This window comes from Terrapene carolina, unplaced genomic scaffold, assembly GCF_002925995.2.
Source record: "Terrapene carolina triunguis isolate 2854851 unplaced genomic scaffold, T_m_triunguis-2.0 Scaffold517, whole genome shotgun sequence".
In the NCBI taxonomy this organism is placed as follows: domain Eukaryota; kingdom Metazoa; phylum Chordata; order Testudines; family Emydidae; genus Terrapene; species Terrapene triunguis.
The window spans coordinates 2,967,113-2,983,063 of NW_020664868.1; the positions used below are offsets into that span (position 1 = coordinate 2,967,113).

A 15,951-nucleotide genomic window follows, 5' to 3' on the forward strand; every position below is an offset into this window, starting at 1 on the left:
CAGGCGATTGAGCCGGCTAGAGCCTTACTTTTAGCTCAGACAGGAGACGGAGCGGCTCACGCATTAAGATCCAGAAGTTGCAGGTCCCAGCCCCGCTGCCGACAACCCGGGCAAGAGTCAAAAAGGGGTCGGACTTTGATATGGAGAACAAGAATCTGCCGGGGCAGGAGAGTTGAGGCCTCGTATAGGGTGACCAGACAGCAAGTGTGAAAAATCGGGACGGGGGTGGGGGGGGGGTAATAGGAGCCTATATAAGAAAAAGACCCAAAATCGGGACTGTCTCTATAAAATGGCGTAGGCGTCTGCTAATTGAAAACATGCTGAAATGCAAGTACAGAGCAGGCCCTTGGGCTCCATATTATTAAAGCTAAGTGTGAACAAGAGGGATTAATAGAAGCGAGGCAAGACGTGACCTGTGGGGGGGCGTTTCTGGCCGGTGTTGTAGGGGAATTCGGGGGTGTCTCGGAATAGTAGCAACTGCAGCGTTTGCATCGACACAAACTACAATTCAAACGATGTTGGACGACAGCCAATAAAGAAGTAGGCAATATTTGGGGGCCCGGCTTAAATACAGCAGCCAAAATACAGACTGGGTCAAAGGCAGGTTTAATTCATTAAGGGGTGTTGTTATAATTGGCTAGGGAAAGGCAGTACCCTGGTTTTCGAGCAGGGCACTCGTCTGCATCGGGGTGCTGTTAGCAAGAGGATTTTCGGTCCATTCTTCACGGCCCGGGACCGATGACGGTGAGTATCCACGCAGGGGCTGGTTCGATTGTAAGGGCTGTTCGCTTTCACTCGTGATTTTTATTTTAAATCAACTCTTTAATTCTCTCTCACACGGTGTCCTTCACAGCCCTCCCCAGAATTCAATGGAAGGCTCCAACCATAAAGAGTTGAATTTGAGTTTGGTTCTGTTCCTTATCTGGAAACAATTCATTGGGAAGGGGTAAATCCAGACAGGGAGAGAAACCTCCCGCTTCAGGATTTCTGCTGATCTCTGTGAGAGGTCGGGGTGAGGGGCAGACTGTCCCACGTCTGCTACTGCTGGGTTCTGACACTTTCCTCTGTTGCAGCCAGTGCTGGGAGTTGTCGGAGACGGGAGACTAGGCTAGATGGGTTTTGACTCTGTTCAGCTAGCATCTAGATGCCCTGATCAGGGATCAAGACCCATTGTGCCAGGCGCTGCACAGACCCCGACCGAGATCAGGGCCCCTGTTGTGCCGGGCGCTGCACAGACCCCGACCGAGAACAGGGTCCCATTGAGCCGGGCACTGCACAGACAGAGCGAGAGACAGTCCCTGCCCCAAAGAGCTAAACAGACAAAGGAAGGGCTGTTTTCCTCATTTTACAGATGGGTAAACCGAGGCACAGAGCACCGCAGTGACTGGTCCGTGGTCACCGAGGGAGTCTGCGGAAGAGCCAGGAATCGCCTCCAGATCTCCCGCGTCCCATCGTTCCTCAGAGCGCCTTTCACACTCCCTCTGTATTTGTCTTTCGTTGTCCCTGATCAGATTTTCGCCCCTGTCTGTTTCATTCAGTTTCAACCCACCCACCCCCCATCTGAAGCAGACCCCGGCACTGCTAGGGCCAAACCCACAACACTGACATGGGTCAGAACCAGGCCAGAACCCCAGCCCCCTGCCTCCTCGCCGCTAGATCTAAATCAGCTCCCCTACGGCCTCATGTTATGCCAAGATGCTCAGCTGTTACTTCGCCTCTGCTAATGTATGGCGAGAGATTTGCCAAATATGCTCCCCACTCACAGCCACAACACGCCCCCTTCCCTGGGTGGCAGGGGGAACCAGTGACAGGCTATTTTTAACATGCCTCGCTGGGGAGGTGGGGGGGCCGACCAGCGCCACAGGAGCTGTTTGCACACCTCGCCGCGCACAACAAGCGAGCAGCTGCGATCCGCTGCCTCCTAATGAGGGCTCTGTGGCTGGTGCCGGGAGAGGAGGTGGGGCAGGATGACAGGGGGTGTCAGCCCAGGGGCTGTGCCTCCCAGGCGGGATTACTACAGGCCGGGGAATATGGAGCGGAGGCAGCGCCTGGAGAAAGGCATCCTGAGATCTGCCCGGGAAGCCGCTTGCTGCAAACAGTGACGCGGGTGTATCAAGAGGGGGCGCTCTTCCTTCCCAGTACTGAGCCCAGTGGGGCAGTAGGGGGCGCTGTGCCGCAGGGAGCGGGGATGGGAGCTCAGTAGGGGGCGCTCTCTCCTCACATGCATCTGACGCAGTGGGTATTCACCCACGAAAGCTTATGCTCCAATACGTCGGTTAGTCTATAAGGTGCCACAGGACTCTCTGTTGCTTTTTACAGATCCAGACTAACACGGCTACCCCTCTGATACGTCTCTCCTCACAGTCAGTGCTGACCACAATGTGACGCTAGGGGGCGCTGTGCTGCGGGAAGCAGGGTGGGGGCTCAGTAGGGGGCGCTCTCCCCTCTCAGTGCCAGCCCCTGTGCGGTGCTAGGGGGCGCTGTGCCACAGGGAACAGGGTGGGGGAGCTCAGCAGGGACTCCCGGGTTCTGTTCCCCACTTCAACAGGGAGTTTTGCCTAATGGTTCAAGCAGGTGGGAGCAAGACATAGGCCGCAGAGTGGTGCCTAGTGGTTAGAGCTGTGAGGACGAGGTGGACACGGACTCACGATGACTGCTCTCAGTTCCTGGCTCTGCCACTGACGTGCTGTGTGACCTTTCAGGCAAATCCCAGCCTTTCCTTGTGCCTCGGTTTCCCCATCTGTAAAACAGGGCTCCTACTGCCCTCCTGAGAGGAAGGGCAGGGGAGGCTGAAGTGCTGAGCGAGATCCTTACGGTGAAGGGACAAGAGCATCGGTCTTAGTGTTTTATGCCGCTGCTGCCCATCCCCATAGCATCTGGGCGCTTTCCGCCGTCACAGCATTAGCAACAGACTCAGCCGCAGCCCCGAGGCTTCCGGCCATGACTCAGCCACTTGATGCGCTGTCTGCTGTCTGGGGACCTGAGCCGGAGCCCCAGCCAAGCGTCCCTCCACTGGCTGATTCCCAGGAAAATAATAAACACGCCAGGTCTGCGTGAGGCGGGGACGGACCGGCCTGCAGCCCGGGGTCGATTAACCCTTGATGAGACCCCGCCTCCATCCCATCCCCGGATCGATCCCCCCTAACAGGCAGACCTCCCTCGCTTCCTACTACGAGCCAGGATCTACCTCTCCGCGGCAGCAGGACCCTCAGATGGGACCCCTCACCCTGTCACCGGTGATGGGACAGGACCGTGTCCCTTCTTCCCCTCCCCCCCCCCCCGCCTGGGGGTGTCTCCTGAGTTATAAAGGGAGTCCACGGAATCTCGGGGTGTAAATAGGGGACCCCAAAGGGGCATTTTTAGGGTGGCTTGGAGCTCAATTTCGCTCCTTCCACAATCCAACGGAGCTGCTTCAAATAACACCTAATTAGAGGCAGCGAACCTTATGCAAAAGTTCTCCCAGCAGGGGGCGCTGTGGGGAGCAGGGCAGGAGCACTACATGTGGGGAGAGCTCATAATTATAGATGAGCAAGTGTGGGAGGGAGAGGGGCTTAGAGTCAGTACTCCCAGGAGTCCCGGATTCTCCTTCCAGCTCCCACACAGATTCACTGGGTGACCTTGGGCAAGTCCCTGCCACGCTCTGTGCCTCAGTTTCCCCATCTGTAACATGGGGAGTATAGCACTGGGAGGAGCTCAGCGCTCCTTGGATGAGCAGCGCCAGAGAAGGGCACTGACTCGCTGTGGTTCTAAGCTCCCCTGCACTGTAACTTCCGCTGAACACGTTATCCGTCGTGCGGCGACTCAGCGACCATCATCCAGGGATCTCAGAACGCTTTAGAGATGTTTCTGAATCTCCTGTGAAGGATCATTATCCCCATTTTACAGGGAGGGAAACTGAGGCACAGAGCGGCAGGGAAGGTCACAGCCAGCCAGTGGCAGTGCTGAGGAATAGAACCGAGGATCATGAGTCCCAGTCCCCCCTGCTCTAACTCACAGACCACCCCTCCCCTCCCAGAGCTGAGGAAAGAACCCAGGAGTCCTGGCTCCCAGTCTCCTGTTCTAACCAGTAGACACCACTCCCCTCCCAGAGTTGGGGGTAGATCCTAGGAGTCCTGACTCCCAGTCCCACCCCCCCTGCTCTAACCACTAGGCCAGACCATTCTTACTCAGATCTGCAAACTAAGGAAACCACCCTTGTAAACCCCAGACCTGAAATTTAGCTGGGCCACCCTGTGCTTTGGCCAGACCGCACCTATGATCCCCATACAACATTAGGACCCAGGAAGGACCAGGGCAAAGGGCCTGGTTCCAGCTCCGCCACTGATTCATTGCGTAACCTTGGGCAAGTTACTCCCTCTCTCTGGGGGTCCATCTCCCAGCCCCACAGACCGGCTCCCAGCCGGCGACACGGGTCCATTTCACGCGTAGCCAGATGGAAAGCCGGCTCCTTTGTAGGCGGCCACATTTAGGGTTTGATCCTGTTGCGTGCCAAGTCCCCCCTGCTCTAACTAGTTCCAACTGCCTCCTGGGTGGCGCTGAGAGCCCCTCCGCTCCTGCTGAAATCAGCGAGCCTCAGGCTGAGTGAGTGGGGGGTGCTGGGCCCACGGCAGGATCAGGAGCTGGGGAAGCCGGAGTTACCATCTCCCGCAGCACATGGGACTGCCCTGCCCACGGGAAATCCGGGCCGTGTCCCCAGAACCGAACATTCGAAACTGTTCACGGAATAACAATTCCAAACACGTCCATTCGGGAACTTCAAAATGACCCTCTGGGACAGATTTGATCCCGTCCGGACACGACAGTGCAAATGGGAATCGTCAATAGGAAAGCTCTACATGATAGTATTTATGTTGGGATCGTCTTTTTGTTCTGGGTCTGTACAGCGCCTGGCATAAGGGGGGCCTGATCCAATACTGGGATGCCAAGGTGCTACCATAATACACCTAATAGCAACAGAAATGTACAGGGTCTGAAAAGGACCAGCCCAGAGGAATGATCCAGATGGAAGTGTGAGGCTGGGAGGGGGGTGGAGAGATAGGTTGACCAGCCCCCCTCCCTCCTGCCAGCCACAGACTGCCCCACCCTTCAGACCCCCGCCCCCTCTGTCTGGAATCTTCATGGACCCCATCTGCCCAGGCCCCCCGAAGCCTCCCCCAGAACCTCCTACAGTCCCCCATCTCCCCTTTCTAGACACCCCAATTCTCTCCAGACCACATCCTCCTTTCTCCATCCTCCTATCCGGACCCTCCTCCCGAGACCCTCCACCCCTTGCCCAGATCCCCTCCCACTGCCCCATCCACCCTCCCCTCTACAGACCCGCCCCCACCCCTAGGGCCGGGGGATCCCCATCCCCCTGCAGCCCCCGCCCCAGAGGAGGGGCTCCCTCCCCTCTTACCTGTTGCTAGTTCAGTTCCAGGATCCCTGTTCTGTGGCTAGTCGCAGCAGCTCAGAGCTTCGGCTCCTCTGGGAGAGGGGTGGGGGGTTTGGCCCCACCTCTAGGGGGCCCCCATTGGACAGTTGGCCTGATTGGCAGCTCAGGCTGCTTTCCCATTGGCTGCCAGCAAAAGGGGGTCGGGACAGGGTGGGTGAAGAGCCTGAGGCTGGTACCCACCCACCCACCTGAGGATGCTGTTACCAGGGGCAACCTCCAGCCTCTGACGTTAGCTGGGGAGCAGGGAGGCTGGAGATGGCGACTTGGCATGGTAACCCGGGCAACGTGCCCGGCAACTTGCATGGTAACCTGGGCAGCGTGGTACTGCAACCCGGGCAATTTGGCATGGTAACCTGAACCACCGGGCCTGGCACCAGGCAACCTGGGCACCTTGGTGACCTAGCCTGGTAACGTGGGCCTCTTTGTAACCCAGGCAACCTGGCCCGCCGGCAATCTAGGCCGCGGTCATGGGAGCCCACTGGGCAGCCTGGCAGGGACGTGGCATCCGGACTCGCTCGTGCCCTTTCAATCCATCGCCCCTGAGGACGAGAAGGGTCGTGGCTTGGACTGGTCCTTGGCGGGGAGCTGCCTGACTGAGGATAATCCAGCAGGGGGCGATGGAGTCCGCCAGGGCGGGGCTGAGTTGAGGGGCCAGGCTGTTGGGATGGCTGGCAGAGCCCTGTACCTTTTTGCGCTCACCCATGATTCTGCACCAGACACAGCATGACAGGGCCCTTTGTAATAGTACACAGCGTGGCTGTCTTAAGCAGGCAGTGAGTCAGGACTCCTGGGTTCGTCTCCCAGCTTTGGGAGAGCAGTGGGGTCTTGTGGCTAGAACAGGGGGCGGGAGCTGGGCACAGATGCCGGAAGTAGGAGTGCGGGGGGTTGCTGCAGCACCCCCAGGTTTTACGCGGGGCTCCGGCTGCCGGCCCCGCACCTGGGGCTCCACCCCTGCCCCCAGCCTCTGCCCCCTTGCCCCTGTCTGTGTTCCCCCCTCCCGGAGCCACTGCTCTGCTCCTGGTCCCAGCTCCAGGGGGTAGGGGGGAGGTAAAAACGGAGCTTTGCAGTTTCATTGGCTTTCAGCACCCGCACTGTAAAAAGTGTTCCAGCGACCCCTGGGGCCGGGAGTCAGGCCTCCTGGGTTCTACTCTCAGCTGTGGGCGTGGGGTCTAGTGGTTAGGCAGGTGGGCTGGGAGTCAGGACTCCTGGGTTCCATGCCCAGCTCCTGGAAGGGCGGGTGGGCCTAGTGATTAGAGCAGGGGGGAACTGGGAGCCAGGACTTCTGGGTTCCGCCCCGAGCTGGGGAATGGGGTCTAGTGGTTAGAGTAGGGAGGCTGGGAGCCAGGACTCCATGGTGCTAACAGCCAGGGGCTCTGGGCCGGCATCAGGTGGGGTGAGGGGCTGTGGTGAGCCCACAGGAGAGAAGGTAACAGGCGGTGGATACAAGCAGCCGAGCGCTTTCCTCCCCCAAGGCCTAACAGTCTCACGGGGACGCCTGCTGAACTGCGAACAACAACTGTTATGCAGCAGGTGTGACCCAGGCAGCCCCACATGTCCCAGCCTGCCCACTGAACTGTGGCCGGGCTGCTCGGGGCCCCGACCGAACCGGTTCCTCTACGCGCTGGGTGTGCCGAGGTCATTCAGTTCACAGATCACCGGAGAGTTGCTTTATGCCTTAAGCCCTGCACCTGCCCCAGAGAATGGGGCAAGAGGAGGGGCGGGGACACGAGCAACTGCTCAGGAGATCCTGGGTTCAGCTGCTATTGAATAACCGTTTGAAGTGGGTTGTAGCTTCACATTTAGGATCATGCGATGTGCAATGCACTGTATATACTCATTCAGTCTCACCCCACCCCTGGGAGAGGAATGCTATTCCGTGCACCATGGTAGCGGGCAGGCTGAGGCGTGGACCAGCGCCCCATGGGGCTAGGCACTGGACTTTCTGTATTGCTATTACATGTACTGCGGTAGCATCAAGGTGCCCCAGTCCAGAGCCAGCCCCCCCCCCTTGTGCCAGGTGCTGTACAAAAGATGGACACTGCCCCACACAGCTGACAAAGAAATATGATCCCCATTTTACAGATGGGGAAACTGAGGCAGGCAAGCAATCACTGCGTGTCGCAATAGTACCTCAAGCCCAGGTTCCAGTGTGCTAGGCCCAGCACAAACCCCTAGTGAGAGACAGCTCTGGTCCTGAAGGGCTTCCAGCCTCAATCCACAGACGGTGGGAGAGGAAACAGATGCAGAGAGAAGTGATTTGAAGCCAGTCCCCCAGCAGGGGGACAGCAGAGACAGAAACGGACCCCACATCTCCTGGGCCCTAGTCTGCCACCCTAGCCACTAGGCCGTGCTGCATCTGGGGAGAGACAGGACCATCTCCCCCTCCCTAACCCTTACCTGTAGCGCTATACCTGCTTGTTATCTAGCACCTTCCCCCCACCTCCAATGAGGAATGTGTTTTCCAGACCTCCCTCCCCAGGGCCTCACTCACCCATGAAATGCTGCCATCTCTGGGGTGGAACCTGACGGCCGTTCTGCACCAGATATCCCACACCGAATAGCCCATCCCCCGTTCAGGCCGGATGCCGAGAAGGGCAGAGACATAACGAGTGAGTTGGGAACCAGAGTCAGAGCTCAGGGCAATTCTGATCTCAGTTAACACCAGCTGAAACCTGGGGCAAGTCCTTTGATGGCAAGAGGTGGATTTACAGATGGGGGGTGTTTACATTCGGGCCCATTTATTTTTCCATTGACCCTTCTGCGACTAAACATCCCACTGGTTAAATCCCAGTTTGGATAATTCTGCGTCCCTAAAGTTTTCCCCTTTGGACACCAACCTGGGACTCAGCAAAACCCGGGTGGAATTCCCCGCTCCTTCGGAGTAAGCTTGAACAAGTCACTGCAGTCCCTGCCTCGGTTTCCCCATCTGTGCATGGGGAGAGTAGCACTGGCCTACCTCGTGAGGCTAAACACATTAAAGAATGCAAGGTGCTCAGATAAGGGGGCCCACCCAAGCACCACAGTAAGGCCGGTTAAGCTGTTGTGTGCTGTTAAAAACAGCCACTGCATTCCACCCCAGAGGCAGCTGCATTGCAGTGACCTAAACTGCCAGTGCTTCAGGGGAGAGGGGGGAAGGCCTGAAGTATGAAAACAGCGACAGCTCCTAGACAGGGGGTTGGCAGGGAGCATACGTTTAGCTGGAACGCAGCGCAGGGGCGGAAAAGAGACGCATCCGAGCTCTGGTGACATGTTATTATAGAACTTTATTATCATTTCTATTGAGCTTTAGAAAACACGGTGGGCGTCAGTGATAGAGACAGCTGGTATGTTCCATGGCAAACCCCCAACAGCCCGGGCATCCCTCCTGCCTTCGAAAATGCCACGACCGAACGGGGCAGCCTCGGATTGGCATAGGCCCCAGCTAGGCAGCGGCCTCACCTGATGCCCTTGGGGGCGGGGGGCACTTGATGCCCATCCGATGCCTCCCTGGCTTGGGTGGTCTGCGGGGATCGAACCCAGCACCTAAAAAAGCACAAGCCTCTACCGCAGCAGCCTGAAAAAATCGCTAGCCACTAAAGGAAGACAGAGATCCAGGTGTGTCTGCCACAGTCAAAAGCTTTTCCACCTGCCCCCGCCCCGGCCCATGCCCAGCCTCTCTAGGGCCTGGGCGGAGAAACTGCATGCAGGGAAGGAACTGGCCTGGTTGGCTCCCACTCAGCCGAGGAAATTCCAGCCAGGGAGGGAGCCGGAACCCGAGCCGATGAGAAATTAAAATCCGCCGGCGCGTGGGGAGGGGTAAATGGTTCCATCGATGGCGGCGTTTGGCTTCGTTTCTGCCCCCTCCCGCCGGAGCTGGGAGAACCTTGGGGCCCGAAGAGGGATCAATGAAGCGTGGATCATACGCCAGCAAACATACCTCGAAATCAGAAGCCATTTTATGCCCCCTCCCCCCCCGAGCGACCCAGAGGAGAGCTGGCGAGGGTGGGGGATGGAGAGCAGGGGACATCTGGTCTTCCAGGGAGCGGGGAGGGTTGGAAATCAAAAAGCAAAGAGAAGGGCGGGTCGCAGCTGGCGTGGAGAGGCCCAGGTCGCAGCATGGAGCCCGGAGAGGCCAGGGCGCGCTCCGGGCCGTCGGTCCAGGCTGGGGCGCCGGCTCTTAGGAGTACATGGTGAGCTGCAGCCACTGCGGGGCAGAGCGGAAGAGCGGTCAGGAGAGAGCAAGCTGGGCCGGTCAGTACAAAACACAGACTGCCCCGGCGGCAGGCGGGCTCGCAGAACCCAGCGGCGGGACAGGATTGGCCCGTTTTTAAGGTGGGGTGGGGAGGGGCCATTCCCCATGGACCTCAATGGGGTGGGGGTGCGGGGCTGGGGGAGGGGCCATTCCCCGTGGACCCCAATAGGAATCTCCAGCTTTGCTCCTCACACTGCTGGGAAGGTCCCTGGCCCCTGCTCCGCCCCCGCTCCCAGCGGAAGCCGGGCTGGACCCGCTAACCCCGGAGTTCCCGGCCAGCCCTGAGGGGTGGGGCGGGGGAAGAGGGAGGCAGGAACCACATCGGGGTCCCTTGCTAGACAGCAGGAAAGAAAAGGCCGGGGGGCAGCCAGCCTCCCGCCTCACTCACCTCCTGGATGTTCACCCGGATCTGCCCGTCCCCGTCCTTATCCAGAGACTTGAAGGCACCTGTAGGAGGAGAGGGGGAAGGGCGGCCTCATGGTTAACACACTGGGCTGGGACTCAGGAGATCTCGGTTATCTGTGAGCAACCTGTGAGCCCTGGAGGGTGGGGGGGGGTGATAATCCTGCCTCTCTCCCCCTCCCCACTTGTCTATCTAGGCTGTCTAAATCTGGGGCAGGGACCATCTCTCAGCACGTGTCTGCAGCACCCGGCACAACAGGAGCCACCCCGATCTTTATCCTCTGCTCATGGAGATAGAACCCAGGAGTCCTGGCTCCCAGCCACCCTCCCCCACAGTCACTCTAACCAGTACATCCCACTCCCCTCCTAGAGCTGGGAATAGAACCCAGGAGTCCTGGCTCCCAGCCCGTCCCGTCCCCCACTCTAACCATTAGCCCCCACTCCCCTCCTAGCGCTGGGGATAGAACCCAGGAGTCCTGACCTCCATCCCTGTGCTCAGATCACTAACGAGCCACCCTCTCTCCAAGGCAAATGCCCCCCCCCCTTCCAGACAAATGCCCGCGACCCACCCCCCTGAAGTCACAACCCACAGGTCCAGAACCAGGGGGTTCCCCTGAACTGGTTAGGATTAACCCCTCGGTTTCCGGCTGGAGCGCCTAGGCCAGGGCGGAGGGGTCGAGATGAGAGAGAAACCAGCTCAGGTGGCATCATCCACCATTGCTGTGATTTTTTGGTATTATTTCTTGTATTAGCATAATGGGCCAGGCGATGTATATTTTAGTGCTATTAGGTGTATTACGGTAGCACCTAGGAGCCCGCGTCATGGACCAGGCCCCCATTGTGCCAGGCGCTGTACACACATGGGGCATAACCCAGATGGGCGGGGCCCAGCTCACACTGGTGGGAGGGGCGGATGGAGGGGAGGGGGGGGCAGAGGACCCCAGAACCCGCCCCCCGTCCCCATCCCCAGGACCGACCCACAGGCCACTTACGAAACATGGCGTCCAGGCGAACCAGGCAGCTGATGAAGTTGTCGAAGTCCATGTGGCCGTTCTCGTCTGAGTACCTGCGCACGATCATCTGGTACAGCTGCTCGTTCAGCCGGAAGCCTGGGGGGGGGGGTGAGAGAGAGAGAGAGAGTCACTCCCCATCCACCTGAGACAGCCCTTGTGGGGCCCCGTCCCCCCACCGCCCCCGCCAATCCCACCCCTCAGCCGCTCCTTACCCGCTGCCTCGAAGGCGCCTGGCAGCTCGCTGCTCCCGATGGTGCCGGATCGGTCCGTGTCGTACTGTTTGTAGACACACTGGGGGGAAGAGGGGGACAAGTTGGTTATGGGATAAGAGAGTACCCCCCCCCCAGCACAAACACACAGCCGCAGATTGAGGCTGGGCAGGGAGGGGGACCACAGGCAGAGAGATGGCGGACATGGGCGAGGGGGGAAGGGAACAGAAGCCAAGATTCCTCCCCCCGCCCCAGAGAACGGCAGAGCGGGGGAGAGAAATAAGAAACCACCACCCCACCGCTCAAGTGGCACATGGGGGGCAGGAGGGACACGAGAGAGATGCCCCCCCCACTAAAATGGCAGCCCCTCCCCCGAACGCTGGGTGATGGAGGGAGCGGGAGGAACATCACAGGCAACACAGCCCCTTAACTCTGCCCCAAGGAGGGGACTGTTTGGATCCCAGCTACCCCCCTGCTGGACACCCCCGGTACCTCTGGCAGGTAGGCAGGGGAGCGGCGCTGGGAATTCTGGGTACCCAGAAGGCAATGCAGCAGCAAAGCCCCCATACACACAGGGCTGAACGTGACGCACGTCAATTCCAGCCGGGAAGGCTCCTTGGAGTCCAGCGCTCTTAAAAAGGCCCCCCCCCAAACTAGGATCCCCAAGGTCTCTCGTTCCCTCTCCTGTCCCTACGCCCGGAGGGGGGGTATGGTCGGGTCTCAGCCACGTGTGATAGCCGCCCCCCTCCTCTCTACCTGCCACTTCTTGACGTTCCCCCACAAATACTTGAACTCCTCGAAGCCCAGCTTCCCGGTCGTGTCGCTCTGAAGCGCTCGAGGTCAAGGAACAAAGACGTCGGCCAAAGCCACCCGGGGCCCCGCCAAGCTGCATGGAGGGGATCCGAAGGCAGCACAAGGGCCTTCAACATGGGTGGAAACGGCCCCCCGAGACTCTCACCTGTGCAGGGGATCTCCCCAGCCAGCGAGGAGCTGGGCATACAGGGCCCAGCACAGGGGGCGGATCGGGGGCGTGGCCAGAGCGCACTGCCCTGTGGCTATTCCCTGCCCGGCAGGGCCCATAGGGGGCGGATCGGGGGCGTTGCCAGAGCGCACTGCCCTGTGGCTATTCCCTGCCCCCCAGAGCCCATAGGGGGTGAAGTGTGAGTTAGGGCAGCCCGGAGACTGATAGCAGGGGCTAGGCAGGGCCTAGACTATAGGGAGAGCAAAGGGGGCTTCAAGCCCCCACCGCCCATCCCTGCCCCAGGCACAGGGGGCGCGGGAGCTGTGAATCAGGCCCTGGTATCTTTAAAGGCTCCTGGGCTCGGACGTCAGTTTAGGAGGAGGATACATCCATGACGGCCACCATGCTGCGACAGGTGTCAATCCCGAACCCGTCCGTCTTCAGGTCGGGATCTGGAAGGCAAGAGAGCAGGTTCGGGCAATGACGCGGGAGGCGTAAATACGACAGGGCTCCAGGCCCCGGAGCTCTGCACGGCATCGACGCGACTGCCTCTGGGGTGTGGAGTCCAGCGCTAGGCAGCTCAGTGACATGGAGATACCAGAAGTTCAGCATCGTCCCCCATTGCTCAGGGAGGGCGGCCGGCTACCTCAGCCACCAGATATGGGCTGGAGGCAGGAAGCTCTGGCCCGTGTTATACAGGGCAGGCGAGATGCTCACAAAAGTCCCTTAAAACCGATGAATCTAGGAAACCAAAGCATGGACAGCAGCTCGCCTGAGGTCACACCCCGAGCCAGCCAGGAATGGAACCCAGGAGTCCTGGCATTCCCTAGGTCCCCTGTAGCATCAGGACGGACAGTTACCAAGCACCACAGGACAGCAGTGCTCTGGGAGGCAGGGTCCAGCCAGCCCGGACCTTTTAACCATTTCGTAAATGAATCAACCGACGCGGGGTTTGATTTAAACGGACCGCGGGCCCCACTTACGTCTGGTCACCACCTTGTTGAGAATGTTCATCAGCTCAGTGGCGCTCACTTCCATATCCTGTCGCAAAGCACAGAGACAAGGGGGACGTCACAGCGGGCTGGAGTAACGCTCGCCCTGCCTGGTCTCTCTGGAGCACGTCGACCCGCAGGGAGCCACCTCCCGGCTGCTCCTGGATGGAGGCGGCCGCCTCCTTGGACCCATTCCTCACCCCATAACTAGGGCCCTACCAAATTCACGGTCCATTTTGGTCAATTTCACGGTCATAGGATTTTAAAAATTGTAAATTTCATTATTTCAATCTGAAATTTCACGGGGCTGTAATTGTAGGAGTCCTGACCCAAAAAGGAGTTGTGTGTGTGTGTGGGGTGGGGGGTGGGGGTCACGAGGTTATTGTAGGGGGGGTTGCGATACTGCTACCCTTACTTCTATGCTGCTGCTGCTGACGGCGGCGCTGCCTTCAGAGCTGGGCGCCCGGCCAGCAGCCGCCGATCTCCAGCTGCCCAGCTCTGAAGGCAGCGCAGAAGTAAGGGTGACAACACCACACACTCCAAAAATAACCTTGTGACCCCCCTGCAACTCCCTTTTGGGTCAGGAGCCCCAATTTGAGAAACGCTGGTCTCCCCCGTGACATCTGTCTAGTATAGGGTAAAAGCACACAAAAGACCAGATGTCACGGTCCGTGACGCGTTTTTCACGGCCGTGAATTTGGCAGGGCCCTACCCATAACTCAACTAGAGTCCCATGCTGCAAAGGATTCTGGGCAGGCTATCTACAGAGAGGAAGTCGGAGGAGAGGAAAGGTCACAGGGCAACCAGAGGCCTTTGCTTCTGGGGCCTGACTTGCAAAGCAGTTGTGAATTGGCTGAGAATCAGTCCCGAGGAGGGCCTCGGTGAAAGTTTTGGCCCAGGGAGATGCCCTCAGGACTGGGCCGGGGCCCCTTTCTGATGGATGCAAAGAGAGAGGACAGCAAAATACTTACATCTCCAGCCAGCTGCGTGAAGAGGCGCCGAAACTGGCGTACTTCCTCGCTCTCGTTAGCTTCCACGTTGGAGAAGTGGCTGCGAGGGGGCTGGGGGGGGGGGGGGGGGGGGGGGGGGGCAGAAAGAAACGGAAAGTTACAAAATATAAATAGCCAGGGTGGGTTAAACATATATCCATGTCTCTCCACTGACCCAAAGGGTCACCCACCGGCAGGTGCAGATTCCTTAGCAAAAAACGTTTAAGCATCTGAAACGGAGACCTAGTCCAAGAGGAGGGGATACCTGGGAACCCCCTGCTCTTGTTTGGATAGACAAGGAAAGCAGGAGACGTTCGGCTCGTTGCAAGGCGGGTTTGGATATTTTATAAGCAGGTTGGGGGGGGATCATTAGCAGAAAGTGTTTTCTCCCAAGAGTGCCCTGAGCTAAAGAGGGCTGGACAGGGACAACCCCCAAAGGGCCAGATACTCAGATGGTGTAAATGAGGAACGAGACAGGCTTCCCGGTAAATGGGGTAAATGGGTGTCACTCCACTGGTGTAAATGGGCGTCACTCCACTGGTGTCAGATCCCCAGCTGGTGTAAACGGGTGTCACTCCATTGGAGTCAATGGGGCCCGATCCCCAGCCAGGGCACACCCGCATTACTCCATTGACTTCAAGAGAACCAGTTTACACCACCAGAGGAGAATCTGGCTCAAGGAGAGACAATCCGAATTAATAAAAGCCACTTTCCCCTCCCTTTCCAGTCAGTGAGATTTTCTTTGCAGGGCACGATCCAGTTCTCCAGTCATCCACAGCGTCCTCCAGGACAAACAGGGAAAAGGAGACCTGAATGTCTAATGTACGACATGCCACCTTGGGCTGTCTTTGTGCTCCATAAGCAAGCAGCCAAGGACGTGAGGCCCATTTACTTCTCTTTGCAAATCACTTTAAAAACCAAACCAAACCGCAGAACACTTACTGGTGGGCAGACGCCTGCATTCACGCGGCTTACCCCCGCCAAGGCAATGGGGCTCCGTGCCAGAGAACCCTCCCCCACATGCCTGGCTACAAACTCAGCATGTCCAGGGCCCATGTTAGTATCTGACAGGAGTCGTTAGACCCAGCACAGGCAGGGCTGTAATAGGAGAGCTGTAATCAGGACTTACCGGTGGCTCCGGATTATACTGAGCCGCTGCTTCGCTGTGACACAGAGGGGGAAAGAAAGAGGAAACAATTATGAAGGGTCTTTTATAAACACACAAGTTATTATATATTTGCATTATGGCAGCATCAGCAAAGATCAGGACCCCGTCGCGCCGGGCGCTGCACAGACCCCGACCGAGACCAGGGCCCCGTCGCGCCGGGCGCTGCACAGAACCCGACTGAGACAGTACCTGCTCCCAAGAGCTTCCATTTTGCATAGACAAGGGAATAGTTATTATTCCCGTTTTACAGATGGGGATACGGAGGCCCAGAGAGATGCAGTGATTTGCCCAAGATCACACAGGGAGCCCAGTGGTGGAGCCAGGCATTGAATCCAGATCCCCCGAGTCCCAGTCCAGTTCCTTAATATTTAATGTTTTTAATATTTCGAGTGCTATAGAAGAGAGGTGGCGGAGGCAAAAGCGTCCCGGAAGTGAAGATACGGCTGTTGTCAAGGGAAACAATGCACCTGAAAGATGTAACAGGAATCACCTTTTAGTTGTGTGTCTGGACAGTGCCTGGCACCATGGGGTCTTGGCCCACTCCTGGGGTTCCTA

At 58.4% G+C, this 15,951-nt stretch overlaps 1 protein-coding gene across 1 annotated transcript in view; it reads right to left on the minus strand.

Moving 5' to 3' along the window:
* Nucleotides 1-8,674: 8,674 nt before the first annotated feature.
* Nucleotides 8,675-15,951, minus strand: part of CAPNS1 (calpain small subunit 1) — a 9,798-nt gene continuing 2,521 nt past the window's right edge. The window contains exons 2-10 of the mRNA XM_026658823.2: nucleotides 15,358-15,391; nucleotides 14,211-14,300; nucleotides 13,231-13,288; nucleotides 12,635-12,699; nucleotides 12,043-12,111; nucleotides 11,290-11,368; nucleotides 11,057-11,173; nucleotides 10,051-10,109; nucleotides 8,675-9,614 (exon numbers count right to left, since the gene is read on the minus strand). Coding sequence (XP_026514608.1) covers nucleotides 9,588-9,614; nucleotides 10,051-10,109; nucleotides 11,057-11,173; nucleotides 11,290-11,368; nucleotides 12,043-12,111; nucleotides 12,635-12,699; nucleotides 13,231-13,288; nucleotides 14,211-14,300; nucleotides 15,358-15,391 — 598 coding nt within the window. The 3' untranslated portion in view covers nucleotides 8,675-9,587. The remainder of the gene's footprint in view (nucleotides 9,615-10,050; nucleotides 10,110-11,056; nucleotides 11,174-11,289; nucleotides 11,369-12,042; nucleotides 12,112-12,634; nucleotides 12,700-13,230; nucleotides 13,289-14,210; nucleotides 14,301-15,357; nucleotides 15,392-15,951) is intronic.